Raw genomic sequence first — 20,641 nt, 5'->3', positions numbered from 1 at the left:
ATTCCTTCTGCCCTAAATACTTTTCCTCACCTATCAAAATCTTAGATCCATGAGAAAATGCTCATGCTACATTGCTGACTGCGAGCAAAAAAGATATAAAATTGCATATACTCAATGTACATACTTTCCTTAAAAGAGATATGTACACAAAGGGAAAAGAACTGGAAGAAAATACTAACAGTCATCTCTGGGTGGTGAGTATATCATTTTACTGGTATATCATTTTCTTTTCTAAATTTTTCTCCATTTTTCAAATTTTTAATAACCTATATATGTATTATTTTATAATCAGAAACAATTAATTTTTAATTCATCTCTTTCAAGGTTCTGCACATATACTAGCTCATTCATAAAAGCTTCCTCGATTTTGTTTCATCCTTTCCTTCATCCTGGGGAGGCCTAAGGCAGTTTTCACATTCCATCTTGTAATAAAATTATTTGTGTACTTGTCTTCTCCCAGCCTCACCCTCCATCAGTGTGTAAAGTCTTTGAAGGATATCAATCTTGGGACTTCCCTGCTGGCTCAGTGGTTAAGAATCTGCCTGTGAATACAGGGGAAAACGGGTTCGAGCCCTGGTCTGGGAAGATCCCACACGCCATGGAACAACTAAGCCTGTGCGCCACAACTACGGAGCCTGCGCTCTAGAGCCCACGAGCCACAACTACTGAGCCTGTGAGCCACAACTACTAAAGCCCGTGCGCCTAGAGCCCATACTCTGCAACAAGAGAAGCCACCGCAATAAGAAGCCCGTGCACCGCAATGAAGAGTAGCCCCCGCTCACCGCAACTAGAGAAAGCCCGCACACAGCAATGAAGACCCAGTGCAGCCAAAAATAAATTAATTTTTAATGATTACTTGCTTTTAAAATGCTTATCATTTTCATAAGGTCATTTAAATAAATGAATATCCCTGCCATATGTAAAATCAGGCTCCAAAAAGTTGCTTCACTTTATCAACTGAATTCATTGGTTGTGTAAAATGAATCAGGCATGTATATGTGAAGATTGTGGGTAATGTGTTGGGGATGTACTAATTTATCAGATTTTCCTTTAAAAACTGTTAGTAAAGAAGCACCTTGGCCTTCTAGGAAAGATGACTGATTAAAGAGCATATTACTTCCGTGGCAGAAAAAAGCCCTTCCTGATACTCACCAAAATTAACCACCCAGGGACTTCCCTGGTGGCGCAGTGGTTAAGAATCCACCTGCCAATGTAGAGGACACGGGTTCAAGCTCTGATCCAGGATGATCCCACATGCCACGGAACATTTAAGCCTGTGCGCCACAACTACTGAACCTGAGCTCTAGAGCCCACGAGGCACAACTACTGACGCCCACATGCCTAGAGCCCATGCTCCACAACAAGAGGAGCCATTGAAATGAGAAGCCCATGCACTGCAATGAAGAGTAGCCCCCGCTTGCTGAAACTAGAGAAAGCCCATGTGCAGCAACGAAGACCCAATGCAGTCAAAAATAAATTAACTTTTAAAAAAATATTCAAAATTAACCACCCAAAGAAAAACACAATATCATTCATCTGTGTTGAAGCCAGGAAAATGTCTGTACTACAAACTTCGGAGGGGATTTCCCTGGCAGTCCAGTGGTTAAGACTCACGCTTCCAATGCAGGGGGCGTGGGTTCGATCCCTGGTTGGGGAACTAAGATCCCACATGCTGCAGGGCATGGCCAAAAAAAAAAAAAAAAAAAGCCAAACTTCACAGAATACCAATCAGATATTCAATCATTTTGGCAGATGAGTGGGGATGCTGGGAAAACTCTGGATGTATCACGCATGGAGCAGCATGATGGAAAGGTAAAGACTGGGAGCCAAGGGAGGACTGGGCAGGCAGGGGAAGGCCTGTTTCCATACCAGCTCAGCAGTGGGACAGGGACAGCCACAGGGCTGAAAAGCGCCATTTCCCCGTTCTGAATCGGCATCCTGCCTACAGAGAGTAGAATCTGGAATCAAGCCTGATTCGGATCTGTGAATGAAAGCTGTCAAAAACAGCTAACCCCCAAACCAAAGCCCATGATCCTGACCCACAGAGCATTCTTCAAACCTGATTCCAGCACCAAGTAGCCAACTCACACAGAAGGAAAGGAAAAAACTTAAATTCATGGAGCTGCCCGCCGCCACTCCTACTCCCCTAACCTCACATAACTAGACATACACCCAAACCGCGCAGGTGAGTTCCATGGTCTGTAGCTGCCACAAATTCATGAGAAAACATGAGGAATAAAGCTGCCAGATGGTGATTTTCCAAAGGCCTGGCAGAATAAGTTAATGCAGCAGAATACAAAATCAACACACCAAAACTCACTTGCATTTCTATACAGTAACAATGAACAATCTGAAAAAAACATTAAGAAAACAATTCCATTTATAATAGCATCAAAAAGAATAAAATAGTTAGAAATAAATATAATCAAGGAGCTAAAAGACTTTTACACTGAAAGTGACAAAACACTGCTGAAAGAAATTTTAAAAGACACAAATAAATAAAAAGACATGCTATGTCCATGAATTAGAAGATTTAATATTGTTAAGATGATAATACTATCAAAGCCATCTACAGATTCAACGTAATCCCTTCCAAAATGGTGTTCAATTGTGTTCTCTGGAGAAACAGAAAAACCCATTCTAAAATTCATATGGAATTTCAAGGGACCCCCAAATAGCCAAAACAATCTTGAAAAAGAAGGACAACATTGGTTGATTCACAATCCATGATTTCAAGTTACTACAAAGCAACAATAATCAAAACTATGTGGTACTGGCATAAGGACAGACATATATACAGCCTAATGGAACAGAATAAAGGGCCCAGAAATAACCTTCACATACACCTTCACATTATTTGAAAATTATGGTCAAATAATTTTCAACAAGGATGTCAAGACCATTCAATGGGGAAAGAACAGTCCTTTTAACAAATGTGCTCAGGAAAAAAAAAAATGTTGCTCAGAAAACTGGATGTCCACATGCCAAAGAAAGAAGTTGGACCCTTACCTTGTACCATATACAAAAATTAACTTATAATGGCTCAACAACCTAAATGTAAGAGCTAAAACTATAAAACTCTTAGGAAAAAAACACAAGGGAAAAGCCTCATGACCTTGGATTTAAATCTGAAATTTAGGGACTTCCCTGGTGGTCCAGTGGTAAAGAATCTGCCTTCCACTGCAGGGGACGCAGGTTCGATCCCTGGTTGGGGAACTAAGATCCCAAGTGCTGCTGGGCAACTAAGCCCGTGCGTCACAACTAGACAGAAGCCCTCACGTCACAACTAGAGAGATGCCCACATGCCACAATGAAGAGCCCGTGCTACAATGAAGACCCTGTGTGCTGCAACTAAGACCAGACACAGGGCTTCCCTTGTGGCGCAGTGGTTAAGAATCTGCCTGCCATTGCAGGGGACAGGGGTTCAAGCCCTGGTCCGGGAAGATCCCACAAGCCGCGGAGCAACTATGCCCGTGCGCCACAACTACTGAGCCTGCGTGCCTAGAGCCCGTGCTCCGCAACAAGAGAAGCCACTGCAATGAGAAGCCTGCACACCCCAACGAACTCACCGCAACTAGAGAAAGCCCAAGCACAGCAACAAAGACTCAACGCAGCCAAAATAGATACATAAAATAAATAAATAATTTAAAAAAAGACCAGACACAGCCCAAAAAATAAATTTAATTAACTAATTAAAAATAAATAATAAATAACAAATCTGAAATTTAAAAAAAACTTTTCTTAAAAGAGAGAGCACTTCAAAAGATTTACCTTAGGGAAGAGGAGAAAATTTTGCACTACAACTGCTTCACATTCTCAAGGAAATTACACAAGGTATACGCTTTCTTCAATAGGATCTAAGGTATCACAATGAGATATAAAGGGAGGCTGGCAGAGCTAAGAAAAAAAATGAGGAAATAAATAATGATATGATGAATTAAAAATTAATTAGAAGAACAAAGAGCAGAACACATACATTAGAAAATGCTATTGATCAAATGGAAGACAGACTTTTGAAAAATAACAGACTATGGAGGAGAGGAGATTGTTGGCAAAGAGCCAAAATAGACCAGCGTGAACATATTATATGTTGAGGGGGGAAAGGAAGAGCTAATGAACAGATAGTTGATGTTCTCAAAAATGAAAAAGAAAATAAATGAAAGAGAAGAAAAAGGCTTTTAAGAAAGAAATTTTCTAGAAATGAAGAAAAATATGAATCAGCAAATAAGATACTATGTTCCAGAAAACATTAAAAATTTTCAAAACTTAAAAATAACCTAGTAAAGTAACTAAGCTACAGGGTAAAAGAATCTCATAAGCCAGAAGTCAGCAAACTATGAGCCAAGTTACCAACTGTTTTTGTAAATAAAATGTTATTGGAACACAGTGAAGCTCATTCATTTACATATGAGTTTTCGTGCCACAACTGCAGAATTAAGTATTTGTGCTACAGACCATATGCCCCACAAAGCCCAAAACTTTATTATCTGGCCCTTTACAGACAATGTTTGCCCACCCTATTTTAACTATTCAAGGAACATACTACGTACAAAGAAAAAACTAGGCAGGCCAGTCTCATACTGAACATCAGAATATAGTTGGCAGAAGACAAGAAGCAACGTCTCTAGATTTCTGAAGGAAAAATAGTATGAACCAAGAATTCCAAAAGCAGTCATTCTCTTCTACATGGAAAAGCAATAAAAACACATTCTTTACTTAAATACCAAGGATATACATATGATCCCCATGCCCTTCCTGAGGGAAAAAAAAGTCTACTTAAAAACAGAATCCTTCTAATGAAGAGAAGCCTCAAAATAAAGAATTAACAGGGAATTCCCTGGTGGTCCAGTGGTTAGGACTCCACGCTTTCACTGCCGAGGGCCTGGGTTCCACTCCTGGTCAGGGAACTAGGAACCCGCAGGCCACGCGGTGTGGCCAAAAAAAAAAGAAAAGAAAAAAGAATTAACAAATGGGGAAAATGTGGGATGAAAATCTGGAAATGAGACTGAATCCACTTAAAAACATGATATTAAGCATAGACAACCATGGCAATTTCTGGTTATAAAACAGTTATATAAAAATAAAATATTATAAAACACAAAAATTTTATAATGTTTACATTTCAGAGAGAAAACTACATGATAAAAAAATTATTAACTTGATGGTATACCATGAAGAAAAATTCTAGACTATGCAATATTCTAGAACAGGGCAGGGGGAGGGTGAAGGGTGGGAGAAAGGGAGGGGAGTGTAAATGCACTAACTGAGGGAATCATATATTGTTTCATTCACAATGTTGATAAACTGAGAAAAAAAATTAGTTTATTATTTGAAGTCATAAATCACTAGTAAAACTAAAAACAAGTTATGTATCTTTCAAGTTATCCATGAGAAAAAAACACAAAGAAAACAGCAAAATACAGAGATCAAAAGAAACATAAAGAAGAAAATATAAAAATAGAAACATGTAAGACTGGAAATTTCTGTTAAAAAGAAAAACCTAAATGGGATAAAGTCACTGATTAAAAAAGAAATACCAGGATTAAATCAAAAAATACAATTCAACTATGTGCCATCTCCAACAGACAAGTCTAAAATAAAACATCTCAGGAAGTTTGAGAGTTAAGACAAAATAGGCAAAGACACAGTAAAGCAAATACAAACAAAAAAGAAGGCAGTGGTCCTCATACTTATACCCAAGCTGAACTGCAGACAGAAAGCCTTCAATGGGGCCATGGCAATATTTGATAAAAATGCTATTTAAATCCTAATAGGAAGAAAGAATGAAACGGTCCCAGTTGTTTTTGTGAAGCCAACACAATCATGATACTAAAACCTAACAGAGATATTCACTTACAGGACCTCAATTTAAAAATTTTAAGTAAAATTCCAGGGGAATTCCCTGGTGGTCCAGTGGTTATGGACTGTGCTTTCACTTCTTTGGGCCCAGGTGCGATCCCTGGTCAGGGAACTAAGATCCCACAAAGCCTCGCAGCATGGCCAAAAAATAAATAAATAAAATATCAGCAAATATCTAGTAGTATACACACACACACACACACACACACACACACACACACACACACAGTGAACAAGTAGGGCTTGTTCTTGAATTGTAAGAATGATGTAAAATTAGGAATGCTATTAATATGATTTGCCATATTGGTAGGTCAAAGGAAATAAAAACAACACATTCGATCTTGAAAGATGCTAAAAGGCCATTTAATAAAATTTGACAATATTTACCTTTTTAAAATTACCTAACGGGATAGTATCAAGTACTGACCGAGACTTGTTTCTGTCTTTGGAGTTACTGAACAGCACAGGGATTATAAAAGAGATGACTCGCTCCTGGGAACAGACATACACAACTCTCCAGGGCTGAGTTCCAAGAGGGCCCCACTTTGGTGTGACTTCACCACCAGGGCAAGGGAGGCCAAACCTTTGCAGGCCTTGACTATTGAGAGAACTGGAGTGGAAAGAAACCATCGTTGGAGGGAAGATAGTGTTACTGCTCAGAATGAGGAGGTTAAGCTGCTCTCACCCACACTGAAAACTCAACTATCCAGAGGGTCATTCTAAAAGGGTTCTATACTGTATGGGTACAGGGGTGACTATATGTCCCAGCTGGCCCAGGACAGTCTTGGTTTATACCTGTTGCCCCAGCTGCATTATTGAAAGCACTCCCTTTTCCTCTCAAAAGTGTCCTAGTTTAATAATAAATTACATGGTCAAACTCAGCATACTGAAATTTTATAACGTTTTTACGTATGATAAGAATTTACATGTGCACATGTCTGCATATTCATATATAATTATCTAGCTATAGACTTTTCTTAATTATTAGAGCCTAGGCTCACCCATCCTAAGACAAAATAAAACACCAATCAGAACTCTTAAGATATAAGCACTTCTCACTGCTGCATTATTTACAATAGCCAAGATATGTAACCAACTTAAGTGCCCATCAACAAGTGACTGGATAAAGGAGATGCGATATATATAGTGGAATACTACTCAGCCATAAATTAAAAAGATAAAATCTTACCATTTGCAACAAGCATAGATCTTGAGAGCATTATGCTTAGTGAAATAAGTCAGATGGACAAAGACAAATAACGTATGATTTCACTCAAATGTGGAATATAAAAAACAAACAAAATAAATGAAAAAACCAAACCAAATAAAAACAAACACTTAGATACAGAGAAGAGAGCAGTGGTTACCAGAGGGGATGGGGCACCAGGAGGGCGAAATTGGTAAAGGGATCAACTGTATGGTGATGGACGGAAACTAAATTTTTGGTGGTGAGCATGCTGTAGCGTATACAGAAGTAGAAATATAATGCTGTACACGTGAAACTTACATAATGTTATAAACCGATGTTACCTCAATAAAAAAATAAATTTTAAACAAACTAGAAAAACAAAGATATCAGAACTTCTTATGATTTAATTTCACCACTGGAAATGTACCATTATATAAACAAAACTGATGCTCCCTCTCAGAAGCCAAGGGAAGAAAGCATTCTCAGGAGAGGGGGGAGTAAAAAACATTGTTAACTGTTGTTGACAATGAGAAACAGAAAAGCAGGGCTTCCCTGGTGGTGCAGTGGAGAAGAATCCACCTGCCAATGCAGGGGACACAGGTTCGATCCCTGGTCTGGGAAGATCCCACATGCTGCAGAGCAACTAAGCCCGTGCGCCACAACTACTGAGCCTGCGCTCTATGAGACCACGAGCCACAACTACTGAAGTCCGCATGCCACAACTACTGAAGCTCGTGCACCTAGAGCCCGTGCTCCGCAACAAGAGAAGCCACTGCAATGAGAAGCCCGTGCACCACAACGAAGAGCGGATCCCGCTCACCACCACTAGAGAAAGCCCATGTGCAGCAACGAAGACCCAAAACAGCCCAAAATAAATAAATAAAATAAAAATTAAAAAAAATAAAATAAACAGAAAAGTAATAAAGTGATATTAGGCCTTGGGGTTTGGTGATGATACAGCTGTTGGAGACCTTCAACAGAACAGGTTCAGGAGAACATTAACCCCAGAGTAGAGGGGCTTGCGTGATATATGAACAAGAGTGCAGGAAGCAGGGCAGTGGATACAGACTATATTCTGCCAATGTAAATAGCTGTGAAGGTAAGAAAACAGCTTTACTGCTGCTGCTTCTTGTTTAACCAATAGTTTTGTGGATGAAATGGAAAGGGAGTTAGATAAACTTATTGGTTGAAAAAAATCACTGGAAAATAACACAGCATCATAATGGACTTGATCAGCGTCTAAACTCATCAAATGGTACACTTAAGATTTGTACATTTTTCTAAATGTAAACTTTACCTCAAAAAAAGAATCATAAACCAACACTGAACTCTAGTTATTGATATGAATGCTAACGTGTTTAGGAGTGAAGTATACTGATGTCTGCAACTTACTTTGAAATGCATTAAAAAAAATAAGGTGGATGGATAGAGAGGTGAATAGGTGGGTAGATATGTGATAAAGCAAATGTGGCAAATGCTAACACTAGGATCTAGATGGTGTGTTCACTGATGGTTATTTCAACTTTTCTGTATTTTGAAAAAGTTCATATAAAATGTTGAAGAAAAGGCAACCACCATAAAGCTACAGACTGACTTCCAATCTACATTATTTATTTATTTATTTTTGCGGTATGCGGGTCTCTTGCTGTTGTGGCCTATCCCGTTGCGGAGCACAGACTCCGGACATGCAGGCTTAGCGGCCGTGGCTCACGGGCCCAGCCGCTCCGTGGCACGTGGGATCTTCCCAGACCGGGGCACAAACCCGTGTCCCCTGCATCGGCAGGCGGACTCTCAACCACTGCACCACCAGGGAAGCCCCAATCTACATAATTTAGTCACCATTAAGACATTCTAAAGATTGAAGATTCGGAAAGCCTTACCTTCGTGAAGAGGTGTACAGAGAGATGATAAATGGCCAGCACTCACCTACAGACTGAGATGTGAATGCTGCTACAATCTGGGGGCTGGCCAAGGCCTCCAGCCTGTTCTTCAACGCCTCCAAGTGCACACATTTTTCTGAGTAGTCTGGTGTATCAACAAGCATCATTAGGCTATTCTGCATACCTGTGAGCTTGGCAGAAATTACAGCTATGTCCTATAAAAAGACCAGAATAGAGGATATTTATGTTAAAACATTCCTGCTACTTCAATTAAGAATGGACAGGCTTCCCTGGTGGCTCAGTGGTTAAGAATCTGCCTGCCAATGCAGGGGGCACGGGTTCAAGCCCTGATCCAGGAAGATCCCGCAAGCCGCAGAGCAACTAAGCCCGTGCGCCACAACTACTGAGCCTGTGCTCTAGAGTCCGCAAGCCACAACTACTGAGCCCGAGCACCACAACTACTGAAGCCCACGTGCCTAGAGCCCGTGTTCCCCAACAAGAGAAGCCACCACAATGAGAAGCCCACACACCACAACGAAGAGTAGCCCCCGCTCGCCACAACTAGAGAAAGCCTGAGCACAGCAATAAAGAACCAATGCAGCCAAAAATAATAAATAAAATTTTTTAAAAAAAGGTAACAATAACTGACAGAATAATAGATTGTTAACTGAAAAAAAAACGTGTGAAGCAGTATTTACAATGCACTACCATTTGTGGGGGAAAAACAGGGCAAGGAACATATATGTGTGTGCGTTTATCTGGAAGAACAGGCACAGAGCTGACAACAGGGTTTGTATTTAGAAGGGAAATCAGGTAATTGGGAGGGTCAGAACTATGAGAAAGACTTATTTTTCACTGTTTATTCCTGTTTACTCAATTTTTCCCATGTGCATTTAGAACTTTTAAAAAACTTTTACAAGTTTTTTTTTTAAATAGCAAAAGAGATGATAAATAATTCATTTTGTTTTACAATTGAAAAAAAAAAGTTTTTTATAAGATATCATCTTACTTCATCCTTATAACCAGGTATCCAAAATATCACTATTTTCCACACTTTGCTATCCAAGGAGGGTAAAGTAACTTGCTGAGGTTCCGCGGTGTGTAGGGCACCCCTGCCCAAGTTCCACACTCCCATTTACTCCATTTTCTCTGCCTTTTTAAGCTTTTCCTGAACTCACTTTTGTGACTAAAACGCTTCAGTCAAGCAGGTGGTACAAACTAAAGGAGGTGGAAGAACTCAGAGCAGTCTCAGATCGCCCCCAACCTATGCCTGAATATTCCCACACCTGGCTATTTACTAGCCCTTCTGATTGTGAGTGGCGTAGCTAGCTCATTTGTTTCTCCAAACCTCAAGTTCTTGCTTAAAGAGATGTCACAACACCCCCTAAACAAGAAACCTACTTGAGTCTTAAATGTCTCCTCGATATCAGCACTCAGTGTGCTCCATTTGTCGGCTTCTTGAAGAGATTCTGCGGCAAGCTGCATTCGGGACTTCACCTGGTCGATTTCTACCAATACCTAGAAGAGAAATGAGGGGTCGAACACTAAAGAAGTGGCAGTTCCATTTCCTCTACCTTCCATCAGCGACTCGAAACATAAGTATCGTGGCATGCTCCTGTCTTTAGGGAGCCTCTGTACCCGGTACAACACCGATTCCATGGCTAAATTGTTCAGCGGCGCTAAAGAGAGATGGATAAGCTGAAAGAACCAAACAAAAGAGTAGTCTGAGTGCTTGGCAGAATTTTGAGTTAAGGTTGACCTCCCACTAGGAAAGTGAACATCTTCCAAAAACAAGAGTCAACACTTAGGACAGGAGCCAAAATACCTGCATCGACTGAGATGTGTCCTGTTCAAATTTTTTAATGTCCTCCTTGACAAGAATCATTTGTTCTTTCAGAAAAGATGCCTCCTGTTTAAGGGCTTCTACATCACGGAGCACTTTGGGCATGTTCTGAAGGGCCTGGTGGCTTGTTTCTGCAGCAAGAACCCAAGAACCAAAGGTGAACATCAGATCACTCACCAGTGAACAATATGAATAAATCAGACGGCAGGAAGCAAATCTTCCCTAAGGCACTACCAACCACGCAGTTTTCTGAGCCTGTGGAAAGTTGTGGTGTGGGAGAGGCGCAGAGCTGGCCTATGCCGGGTCCCTGTCTTCCCCAGAATGATGGTGAGGGCCCTGTGAATAAACTGTCGACCTGACCCAACATCAGTTGTCTTCTTACTACAACTCCTTGGTTTTTTGGGTTTTTTTTTTTTTGGCCACACCACGTGGCTTGTGGGATCTTAGGTCCCCAACCAGGGATTGAGCCTGGACCCTGGCAGTGAAAGCACCGAGTCCTAACCTCTGGACCGCCAGGGAACTCCCAAGCAACTCCCTTTTCAAGGAAGGAGAATGGAGGAATGTGACAGTGGCAAATGCCAGCTCTGCACCAGGTGCTTTATATACATTATATCACCCAATGTCCATGGCAATCATCAGCAGCCACCTCTTACAGATGAGAAAACTAAGTCTCAGAAGAGGTTAAGTAACTTGCCCAAGATTTCAGAACTGAAACCAACGTGTGTCTGGACCCAATGTCTGCTTTCCACAGTCTTTTCAAAATGTAGTCCACAGACCAACAGCATCAGCTGGAATGCAGTTAAAATGCAGGTCCCCAGGCCACCTGCCAGAGATTCTTATTTAGGAATCCTGGTAGAAGATAAAGATCAAGGAACCTGCATTTTTTTTAACAGGTATCCCAAGTGTAGAATAAAATCTGAAAATTCTTGCAGACCATGATGTGTTATCTGGAAACAGGAGGGTTAACAGCATAACCCTTTAGCCCTTTAAATAGCAATTCGCTGGGGAATCAACCAAAGAAGTCCAGAGCCTTCTGCTCCACCAGTGCATTGAACGGAACCTTAACATCTTGAAGACGTGCTTCAGGAACCTGTTCATCCAGCTCTGCCATAAAATAACAATCTGTCTCCAGCACTGACCTTAAGTAAAGTTTTAAGAAAACAAAGGCAGAACAAAGAGTTCTTCGAGGCACAGAGACTTCACTGATTTTTTTTTAAATTTAATTTTATTTTTGGCTGAGTTGGGTCTTTGTTGCTGCACGCGGGCTTTCTCTAGTTGCGGCGAGCTGGGGCTACTCTTCGTTGCAGTGCACAGGTTTCTCATCGCAGTGGCTTCTCTTGCTGTGGAGCACAGGCTCTAGGTGCACGGGTTTCAGTAGTTGTGGCGCACGGGCTTAGTTGCTCCGTGGCACGTGGGATCTTCCCGGACCAGGGCTTGAACCCCTGTCCCCTGCATTGGCAGGCGAATTCTTAACCACTGTGCCACCAGGGAACAGTGATTTCTACAGCGCTGATTTTTACAGCACTGTCATGGTCCCAGCCTGGCCCCCTGCCTGCGGAACCTCAGAGTCACTCTTCATGTCTGGCTGAACCTCTTCTTCCCTCTCCACAGCATGCCCACACACAAATTTAATTCTTTCTAGTATCCATTTTAAAACTATCACCTCCTGGGAATTCCCTGGCGGTCCAGTGGTTAGAACTCCGCACTTCCACTGCAGAGGGCTTGGGTTCGATCCCCAGTTGGGGAACTAAGACACCACAAGCCTTGCAGTGTGGCCAAAAAAAATCAAAACAAACAAAGTCTCACCTCCAGTGGTTGCCTCTGGGAGGGTCAGGGCCAAATCTCCCTGTGAAAGGGGACTGGGGCTCCTCCCGAAGCGATGGTAACATTCTACATCTTGATGGGGCTTGAGCTACACTAGCGTATACATCTGTCAAAACCCAAACTTATCAGATAAGGTCCCTCCATTTCACCTTATGTAAATTTTATCTAGTAAAAAAAAGAGACGTAAACAAGTATTGAACTCTGTAATTTTTAGGGTTCCAACTGAAATGTCTAGGGGTGAAGTGTACTGATGTCTAACTTACTATGAAATACTGATTTATTTCAAAATCAAAAATAAGATGGACGAATGGATGGAGAGAGGGATGGACAGAATTGTGATAAAGCGAGAACAGCACACTGCTCATTGTAGAATCTAGGTAGTGGGTTATGAATGTTTACTACAAATTCTCTCAACATTGCTGAACACTTGGCACCTCCATCCAGTTGCTCAGTTCAAGAATCTACCATCATTCTTGATTTTCTTCCCCTTTCATCCCTCATTCCAATCCATCAGCAAGTTCTCCCCTTTCTTCCTCCTAAAAAATACCTTAAAGCTACCCATTTCTCACCATCTCTAATGCTATAACCTCAGACGAAGCCACTGTCACCTCTCTTCTGGACTACAGCCATAGTCTCCTGAATGGGGACATAAATCAAACCATCTCATTCCCCTGCTTAAAAATCCTCCAGTACCTTCCCATTACACTAATTTTAAACCAAATCAAAACTCTTTAATGTGACATTAAAATCCCTGCATGGGGACTTCCCTGGTGGCGCAGTGGTTAAGAATCTGCCTACCGATGCAGGGAACACGGGTTCGAGCCCTGGTCCGGGAAGATCCCACATGCCGCGGAGCAACTAAGCCTGTGCACCTCATCTACTGAGCCTGCAAGCCACAACTACTGAGGCTGTGTGCCACAACTACTGAAGCTCATGAGCATAGAGCCTGTGCTCTGCAACAAGAGAAGCCACCATAATGAGACACCCGCGCACCACAACGAAGAGTAGCCCCCACATGCCACAACTAGAGAAAGCCCGCACACAGCAACGAAGACCGAACATAGCCAAAAAAAATAAAATAAATTAATTAAAAATAAATAAAAGAACTAAAAAAAAAAAAAATTGAAAAAAAATCCCCGCATTCCAAAAAAAAAAAAAAAAAGAATTAAAAAAAATTTTTTTAAAAAGAATCTGTGCTTCCACTGCAGGGGGCGCAGGTTTGATCCCTGGTCGGGGAACTAAGATCCTGCATGCTGTGCAGTGCGGCCAAAAAAAAAACCAAACAAACAAACCAAAGAGGGACTTCCCTGGTGGCACAGTGTTTAAGAATCCACCTGCCAATGCAGGGGACATGGGTTCGAGCCCTGGTCCGGGAAGATCCCACATGCCGCGGAGCAACTAAGCCCGTGCGCCACAGCTACTGAGCCTGCGCTCTAGAGCCCGCAAGCCACAACTACCGAGCCCGTGTGCCACAACTACTGAAGCCTGTGCACCTAGAGCCCATGCTCCGCGCCTAGAGCCCGTGCTCCACAACGAGAGAAGCCACCGCAATGAGAAGCCCACGCACTGCAACGAAGAGTAGCCCCTGCTCGCCACAACTAGAGAAAGCCTGCGCGCAGCAACAAGGACCCAATGCAGCCAAAAATAAATAAATAAATTTATAAAATTTAAAAAAAAAACAAAGAAAACAGGGGTGGTAAATGCCACCTCTGCATCCCCCCAATATTTGGAAGTTGGTAGGAATTTTTTAGTTGCTGCTATGGTAGGACATTTAGTGGAAATGACCCAACAATGCTTAATGTCCTGCAGTGCTTGGGAGAGTCCTGAGCAATGAAGAAGTGTCCTGGCCAAACTGTTAATAGTTTCCCCTCCCCTTGGCATGATTATCTAATTTTAAAATGACAGTAATCCTTAGAGTTAGGCATAGTTATTATTCCCACTTTATAGCTGTAGAAACTGCGGCTGAGGCCAGTAACTTGCCCAGCATCATGTTGCTAATGAATGCGGAGCCTGGATTTGAATCCAGGTAACTGGTTCCAGATCCCAGGCTGTTATCCATTATACTTTACTGCCTCTCTGGTATTAAAGGGAGAGGGAACATGCAGAGGCATGTGGGTATAAAAAGGCCTAACCAGTCCAGAGAAAGGCGGGAAGTTCAAACAGAGTTTCATCAATAACATCAATTTATATTAGTCATTAGTGTTATTATTATTGAAGGATTGCACTTTCATGGGGGGAACTTCTGCTGGAGGTAAGGTAGAAAAGTAGATTAGGATCAAACTGTGAAAGGTGCTTTGCCCATCCTGAAGGTTTGGATTTCATCCCGTGGGCAGTGAGAAGCCTTCAGAGGTTTAAAGCTTTATTTTTATGGACGATGAAACAACGTCCCAAGTCTGCAGTGAAGAGAAGTTATTGCAGAGGCTCAAACAGGAGTTGCTGAGGAACTCTAATAGGAGGATTGATTTGTTCATTTATTCAGTCAGTGGATATTTATTGGGCACAAACTGTTTTCCAGGGTCTGGAGATACAATGTTGAACAAGATCTATTCTTAGGTTGGAGGCGTTGGCAGGAGCCAGATCATGCAGGGATTATTTATTTATTTACTTATTTAAAAAATTTTTTTGGCTGCATCAGGTCTTAGTTGCAGCACTGGGGTCTTCTTCGTTGAGGTGTGTGGGATATTTTGTTGCGGTGCGGGCTTCCCTCTAGTTGTGGCGTGTGGGTTTTCTCTCTCTAGTTGTGGTGCATGGGCTCCCGAGCGCGTGGGCTCTGTAGTTTGCAGCACACAGGCTCTCTCATTGAGGCGCGCGAGCTCAGTAATTGCAGTGTGCGGGCTTAGTTGCCCCACAGCATGTGGGATCTTAGCTCCCCGACCAGGGATCGAGCCTGCGTCCTGTGCACTGGAAGGTAGATTTTTTGTTTTTGTTTTTCTTGGCTGCTTTGGGTCTTTGTTGCTGCATGCGGGCCTTCTCTAGTTTTGGCGAGCGGGGGCTACTCTTCGTTGCAGTGCATGGGTTTCTCAAGGCGGTGGCTTCTCTTGTTACAGAGCACGGGCTCTAGGCACGCGGGCTCAGTAATTGTGGCTCACGGGCTCCAGAGCGCAGGCTCAGTAGTTGTGGTGCACGGGCTTAGTTGCTCTGCGGCATGTGGGATCTTCCCGGACCAGGGATTGAACCCGTGTCCCTTGCATTGGCAGGCGGACCAGGGAAGTCCCACCACCCCTGTTGAGAACCACTTAGTTAATGCATATAAAGTACTTAAAACAGTGCCTGATGTATACCAAGGACTCAGATATTTGCGATTATATTATTATTAGTGTCCTCCCCATTTTGGCCCTGTGAGGTCTTCCTTCAAGGCCTAACACAGGGAAAAGCCCTTTATGATTCTCCCAGACAAGAGATAATTGCTTCCTTCATCCAGCTCTCAGCTTCCGGTTCTACTCTCAGTAAAGCCACCCTTCACTGAAATTAAAGAGTTCACGTATGCTCCCCACAGGGCAGCAAGCTCTAGAAAGGTAAACGTTTCATCCCCAGCACTCATTTCTTGGCAGGTGCATAGTAGATGTTCAATAATTACTAAAAGATGCAAAATACAATAAAGAATCTGCAGTGACATAAAGCGTCCCCCCACCTCCACCTTTTCTTAAACAGTGGACACATCTATAAAACAAAGTTCTATTTACAGGACCATAAGCTCCCAGTGTGGGCAGTCTGAGCCTCTTTCCCACAGAGCCGAGCAGAGAGACTGGCTGCAGTATGCACTGAATAAACATACAGTGAATGAAAACCAGGTCGAGGAGTTAATGAAATGGTTCTGGTGTGTTATTTTTTATAATTCACTATTCTGGTTAGTGAATTCGATACTTAAAAGTCTTCCGTCAGGACAGCCCATCTTCCCACTGACATAAAGATCCACTAAAACAGGGGCGGTGGGGAGGGTTGGATTGGGAGTTTGGGATTAGCAGATGCAAACTATTATATACAGGATGGATAAACAACAAGGTCCTACTGTATAGCACAGGGAACCATATTCAAGATCCTGTGATGAACCATAATGGAAAAGAATATGAAAAAGAATGTGTATATATAGATATAAATATAGATATATATAAAACTGAATCACTTTGCTGTACAGTAGAAATTAACACAACATTGTAAATCAACTATACTTCAATAAAATAATTTTTTTAAATCCTTTAAAACAATGTTTCCCAGATTTGTCATTCCTATACACCTTCTATATGTTTTTTTGCCAAATGTAAGGATCAGCTGACTATTATTTAATATTCTTAAAATTCACTCTTTTAAGTTTTAAAAGGAAACTTGACAGCACCGCCAGAGGTGGAAAACCAAGATCCCAAGTCCGCAAGTGTTGCAGAGAGAGAGGAGTAGCGGGCTGAGACCTCCTCCTGGATATCCCGGTAAGCACTGCGGGAGAACCGGAGCAGGGCTCGCTCGCTCTCCGTGGGAGGCGCCGACGTTTACGGCCCACTACGTGCAACCCCGGGGACCCCGGGCCCGTCTGGGAGCCCTGCCCGGCCGCTTACCCTCAACGGCGTGGTTCACCTCCTGGATGAACAGCTGCAGCTTCATCACCAGGGTGGCCGCGTGGCTGTCCGCCTTCCCGGCCGCCACCTCCTTGGGGCCAGCCCTGAAGGCCGCGTTGATCCACTCCTTCACGTCGAAGTCTTCGGCAAGGAACTTGGAGAAGTCCATGGCTGCACCGCCGCACCCCAGCGTCCAGGCCTGAAGGGCTGGCTTTGGGCGTCCGCGAGGCTGCAGAAGCAAGCGGCCCTGCGAGAGCACCCACGCGGGTCTGTGAGGCGGCGGGCTGGGATTGACGGCGCCGCCAACTAGCCTCTCCACTGCCTCTCAGTCAGCTCGCTGATGTATACGGCTGGGATTGACCCTCGCCGCACGCCGTACTTCTTCCGGAAGTAGGGGGTCGTTACTATAGTGACTGCCTGCTTTCCGGGAAGCGTGGCGGGCTGGCGGCCAGAGGGTGTGGGCGTCCCTCTTGCTCTGCTAACTTAAGTGACTTTTGGGCACTTAAATATGTGCTTACGCTAGAGACCTTACTTGTATGAGCGCACTTAATACTCACAGTCCTATGAGTGCTGTTATCCTCCCCCAACTTAAAGAGGAAGAACTGAGGCAGTTAAGCAAGTGGTTCAATGTCACGTAGCTAGAAGGTAGCGCTGTGGGAGCTGAACTCAGCCAAGCCTGCTACTGGAGCCTGAGCTCTTTTTTTTTTTTTTAATAAATTCATTTATTTTATTTTATTTTTGGCTGCTTTGGGTCTTCATTGCTGCTACGCGGGCTTTCTCTAGTTGCCCGAGCGGGGGCTACTCTTCGTTGTGGTGCGTGGGCGTCTCATCACGGTGGCTTCCCCTGTTGCAGAGCGTGGGCTCTAGGCGCGCGGGCTTCAGTAGTTGTGGCTCACGGGCTCAAGAGCACAGGCTCAGTAGTTGGGGGTGCACGGGCTTCCCGAACAGGGGCTCGAACCCGTGTATTGGCAAGCGGCTTCTTAACCACTGCATTGGCAAGCGGCTTCTTAACCACTGCGCCACCAGGGAAGCCCATGCCTTCATTTTTGAACAGTTCTGCTGGAAATAGAATTCTTTTCATATTCAGATCATTGAATATGTCATCCCACTGCCTTCTGAACTCTATTATTTCCAATAAGAAGTAAGTCAGCTGTTAATCTATTATGAACCTATTGTATGTCATTTCTCTCTTACAGCTTTCAATATCTTCGGCTTTGGTTTTTAAGTTTGGCTCTAATGTGTCTATGTATGGGTTTCTTTGTGTTTATCCTACTTGAAGGTTGTTGAGTTTTATGGATGTGCAGATTGTTTTTCAGCAAGTTTGGGAAGGTTTTGGATATTATTTCTTCAAATAACTTTCCTGTCCCTTTCTCTCGGTTGTCCTTTTGGGACTCCCATTATGTGTATGACACCTGATGGTGTCTCACATATCTCTGCAGCTCTATTTTTCTTTTTTCTGTTTTTCAGATTGGATAATTTCTACTGACCTATCTTCAGGTTCACTGACTTTTTCTTCTGCCATCCCAAATCTTTTGTTGAGAGGCTCTAGTGAATTCCTCATCTCAATTTATGTACTTTTCAATTCCAGAATTTCCATTTCTTTTTTATACTGCCTTGCTATTGAGAATCATCCTATAATTCCTTAAACATGGTTTGCTTTGGTTCTTTGAACATATTTATATTAGCTACTTTGAATGCTGATAGTTAAATCCATTGTCTGAAGACTGAGTTTCTATTTACCACTTTTTCCCTCAGTATGGATCTTTCCTTCCTGTTTCTTTGCACATCTCATAATTTTTTATTGACAACTAGGTATTTTAGATAATATATTGTAGCAACTCTAGATTCTGGACTCCCCAAAGATTGTTCCTGTTTTTGTTTGCTTGTTTAGTAGCTTGCCTGAGATAAACTCATGAAATTTCTCCCCTATGGTGTGTAGCGTCTGATGGCTCTATTTTTTTTTTTGTTTTTATTTTAAAATCTGACTTCCTGTGTCTACATAGCTGAAAGGCAGTTAATGATCAGACTACAGTTGTACCAAATTTTTTGAGCTAGTAGGGCTTCTGTCCTGTCAGTGGATCTGTGTGTGGGTAAGGGAGCACATTCAAAATATCAGGTCACTTTCAAGTTGGTCCCAGCTTTTCCTTTCCACTGTGCCCCTTTGTTTTCTCAGCATGTGAGTGCAGCCTCAGTGTCAGCTGGGATTGTGTGGTTAGCTTGGGCTCTCTCTGGTCCCTGATGTACATGTGCACATCTTCATCAAGATACATGCTTTTTCTAATGATGACCATAACATCAAACTAGTGGAAGTGCTGGCCCTCCCCACTTGCCCACCACAGCAACCGTCACTTCTGCTAACATCATTTCAAAGAAGATATCAATCCTACAGAGTTGGTGCAAGGGAGAGGCTGGATGCAGCCCCAGGGAAGAATGACAGAAACTGCAAATGTTGTTTACCCAAACTTCAGTGGCTTTTCAAGCATAAACACTTCTCAGATTGCTATCTACTTTGATTTCTGTAGCACTGAAATGGTTATTTTTGTCAAATTTGTCTAGCTTTATAGCTAGCCTTTTTGGAGACAGGGCTTGCAAATTTCCTTACTGGGCCATAGCCAAAAGTTCTGCCTCTGAGCCCACACTTTTTGAGACTTGCCAAAACTGAGTCACCCTTCCCTAAATGGGCGTAATGCTTGTCCAGGTCACCCAGACGGGCTTCATGTGGAAAAGTTTTGCTTCTTACCACACCTGCCCATGAGGAACTCTTATGGACAGGTTGGTAGGAACGGCTGTTGGAAGTGGAAAGAGAGGACACTGAAAGATCTGGGACTGTCATACCAGCCCTAGACTCACTGCCTCTGGGTTCTTAAATTTGGTTAATACATTTCCTTGCTACCCCATGTATAGGGAGGTGTGCCAGCACATCATAACATGGTACATACCTCAATAGCCCCTGCCAAAGGTATATAATATTGTTGTCTAGCAGGTGAGTCTGTCCCATAAGCAGAGCACTCAACAGAAAGAAACAGGTGAAAAATAACAGGATATCAGAAAAATGCCCAGTGATCAGAATCAGGTTGCAGCTGCATGTCTGGATCATTGGCATAAACCAAGTTTACCAGAAGAGACTGTGTCTTCCTCCTGAGATAAGATGTGTGGAAGCCTCTCCATTTCTACTAGACAGATTCATAGGTCAGGGAAGAGTCCAGACTGGCTACAGCACAGGACCCATCCATCCATGTGAAGGAACAGAGCACTAGATTCCTTACATGTTTACAGACCTTTACAGATTAAACTTGCTTTCCCTTACACTTCCATTTTAATCCTCACAGCCTTTGGAGTCAAGGCGGATATTATTTTTATTTTCCAGGAAGGGAAAATGAGATTCAGATGAGGCCAAGACTGGATGAGGCTATACTATGGAGAACCTTGAATGCTAGGGAAATTGGTTTTACTTAATCCAATGAAATGATCAAAAGGTTGAAGTAGTAGGGTCAGATTT

General features: G+C 42.8%; 1 protein-coding gene across 2 annotated transcripts in view; it reads right to left on the bottom strand.

Moving 5' to 3' along the window:
* The window catches only part of COG7 (component of oligomeric golgi complex 7), an 82,919-nt gene extending 65,403 nt beyond the window's left edge, over window positions 1-17,516 (bottom strand). Inside the window, exons 1-4 of one of the 2 annotated variants that reach the window (XM_027126657.1) lie at window positions 17,143-17,516; window positions 10,754-10,902; window positions 10,330-10,446; window positions 8,975-9,143 (exon numbers count right to left, since the gene is read on the bottom strand). In XM_027126657.1, the coding sequence (XP_026982458.1) occupies window positions 8,975-9,143; window positions 10,330-10,446; window positions 10,754-10,902; window positions 17,143-17,311 (604 nt within the window). In that variant the 5' untranslated portion in view covers window positions 17,312-17,516. The remainder of the gene's footprint in view (window positions 1-8,974; window positions 9,144-10,329; window positions 10,447-10,753; window positions 10,903-17,142) is intronic. The other variant, XM_027126658.1, reaches the window with a different exon arrangement.
* Window positions 17,517-20,641: the final 3,125 nt, after the last annotated feature.

This window comes from Aethalodelphis obliquidens, unplaced genomic scaffold (genome assembly GCF_003676395.1).
Source record: "Aethalodelphis obliquidens isolate GAN/ISIS:26980383/991018 unplaced genomic scaffold, ASM367639v1 scaffold30, whole genome shotgun sequence".
In the NCBI taxonomy this organism is placed as follows: Eukaryota; Metazoa; Chordata; class Mammalia; order Artiodactyla; family Delphinidae; genus Aethalodelphis; species Aethalodelphis obliquidens.
This window is presented reverse-complemented; position numbering and strand designations above follow the sequence as displayed.